The following is a 2,753-nucleotide window of genomic DNA, read 5'->3' as shown; positions in this document are numbered from 1 at the left end:
TCCACTGACCAGACTTAATGGTGCTGATTTGGGTGGAGAATTAATAGGGGCAAAAGCCCTAAGCCTTTAAGAAAAAAACAGTGTTTTGAAGAGGAGTATTTAAGAGCTGTTACATGACAACCCTGTGGTGCAGATTAATCAGTGCCATTATCTTTTGTGCAGTTACTAGATGGAACCAAGTTGGGAGAAAAAAATGACTGGAGAGAGACCCTAAACAACTCTATATTCATATGACCGTTTAAGGGATGAGTACTAGAAACAGAAAATGTGCTTCATTTGTGCAGATTTCTGAGGACAGAAGGCCATCCTCTAACCCTGCTTTTGGAGCCATTCCTTTCTGCTTTCCTGTTCCACTGATTAAATCCCCATCAAGTATCCCTCTCTTAGTGAATCTTTCCCCTCAGCATATAAATATACTCAGATACCCCACTAACAAACATGCCACAAGAAAGAAAAAAACAAAAACAATTAAAATAACAATAGCAAAATAATATAAACTCCAAAACAGACTATCTTGACTATGACCTTCCTTTCACCCACCTTTTAATTCCCAAAATTCTGTAAATAATAACATGAAGTGTAAACTCCCACACCTTAACCTTCTCACTCCCCATTCACCCCCAGATCTACTGCAATTTATCTTGCTTTCATATGAATTTCACTGAAACTACTCATGTGAAAGTCACTGATGAACTTTCAGCTGACCTATTTTATCCCTGTTTTAAGATATTTTTCAGTTGGGTGTCTATGATGCCACTCTATAAAAACTGAGCTCTCTTTAGCTTTAAATTTCAGAAAACTCAAGTGCAAATGAAGTAATCTATAAGAAAATTTTATTACTTCACAGAACTTAGTCACACCCCTTAAGAGGTCCCAATATATGGAATCTGCATAGTTGATTAATCATTGGTTCATAGATCACCAAGGGCACTCTTTTCAACTTTACCATGTTCAGACTTTATGCTAATCAAGGGTGTGTGTGTGTGTGTGTGTGTGTGTGTGTGTGTGTGTGTGTGTGTGTTTGGCAAGAGCAAAATCATATGCCAATGTCCATCCAAAGTAGGGAGAGTTTCTCCCCATGCATCTTTCTTTTAGTGGTCCCACCTATAAATGACTCAAAACCATGGGAGAAAGGACCCTCACTTTCCCATGGGTTACTCAACAGAAGATCCTCCTTGGCTTTAGGCCCCACGCCCACCTACAAATGAATCCATCTCACAGGGAAATAGACCACCGTGATAGGCCTTGACTAATCAGCATTTTCCAGACTCGTGTAGAAAAGGGATGGACAGAGCTATGCCACCAAGGAGGGAGGGGGCTACTCTGTTGGGTGGACAACCAATAATGACCGCTGTGTACTTTTTACCGGATTTTCTGTTTCTAGTACTCATCCCTTAAACGGTCATATGAATAGAGTTGTTTTGGGTCTCTCTCCAGTCATTTTCTTCTCCCAACTTGGGCCCATCTAGCAACTGCACGCACTTGACTTTGAAATCTATTTTTCTAAGAGATAATTTACCTGCTTGAACTGATATCTGCTTAAACAGACAAGACAGCAAATCTAATCACTCCCCCTGTAAACACACAAATGCACACACACACCCTCACATATCCACAGGCATACACACTCACACAGACACACACACATACAATGACACACGCACAGACACATGGATTCTTTCCAAAGCTTTACTTCGTCTATTTCCGGTTTTTAGCGTCTGTTGAATTGCTATCCACAGAGGTGCCGTCTTCATGCCGTCACACACAAACAGATACTGCACGAGGTCCATGTTTAGCCCAGGCGCATTTCTTCTGAGGCTTATTTATACGTCTTCATGTGCCACAGCCCGTCATTTAAATAATGGATATTTTCGATCCCGATTCCTTTGTTGACTTTCTCGATTTCCTCGGCAGACATCTTCATGACTCCCACACACAGGGCGTGCTGTTTTCCTTCTGCCATGATTGCAACCACCGTGTCCACCGCGGCGGGGTAGAGCTTAGCTCCGGGAGAGGTCAGGCCCGGACACATGATATTGGCTCCACTGAGCACAAACTTGATGGCTCCTTTATCAACCTGCTGGCGGGGCAGGATGAAAGGGTATTTGTGAAGCAGCCTTAGCGTTGGATAAAAAGGCCCTTCTCTTTGTCTAAAAAATAGTAACTCCCCGTTTACCGTGAGGATTTCTATGTGTTCGTGGCATCGCACTATTTTGACCGGATCCTTTTTAGGCATGATTTGATTCAGCCACGGATCGATACCAGGAAATTGCTCTATCAACTGGTTCTTAATACCCTTAATAACGGAGGTTTTCAACTGGATGCAGTTGGACACATTTTCTTTTTCATCAAATTTCTTGAACATGATCCAAGGTGAAGAGGGCGACGACAAGGAAGCGCCCGGAATCGAAGGGAAAATTGAATTACAGAGAGCCCGGCGGAGGCGCTTACCGGAGGACTGCCGGCGTGGACGGTTGGTACGGCTGTCGTTAACCGGAAGAGAGGCGCACTTTACGGGTTTCCGGGAAATCTACTTCCGCTCCTTGGACTGTGGCGTTGCACTTTCCGGCAGTATTTGGTCTTCCGATTACTCTCCGGGGCGGGCATGTAAAAGGGCGGGACTTGAAAAGGAAGGGTGGTAGAGCAATCATTTTTGTTACAGGAAAAGAAGATTGGAGGGGGCCTGTCTTCTATTTTTTTTATTGGGAAATGGCTCCCATCTGTACAATTACCCACGCCAGAAACCGGGGGAC

The 2,753-nt window shown here is 43.7% G+C and overlaps 1 protein-coding gene across 1 annotated transcript; it reads right to left on the bottom strand.

Moving 5' to 3' along the window:
• Positions 1-1,675: 1,675 nt before the first annotated feature.
• LOC307050775 (malignant T-cell-amplified sequence 1-like) lies at positions 1,676-2,431 on the bottom strand. The gene has a single exon (XM_079701028.1). It carries the CDS (start codon positions 2,363-2,365, stop codon positions 1,820-1,822), a length of 546 nt encoding a protein of 181 aa, XP_079557154.1. The 5' UTR covers positions 2,366-2,431; the 3' UTR covers positions 1,676-1,819.
• Between the last annotated feature and the right edge of the window lie 322 nt (positions 2,432-2,753).

Source organism: Hyperoodon ampullatus (genome assembly GCF_949752795.1).
Source record: "Hyperoodon ampullatus genome assembly, chromosome: 3".
Lineage (NCBI taxonomy): Eukaryota > Metazoa > Chordata > Mammalia > Artiodactyla > Ziphiidae > Hyperoodon > Hyperoodon ampullatus.
Note: the sequence above shows the minus strand (reverse complement) of the source record. Positions and strands in the feature narration are given on the sequence as shown.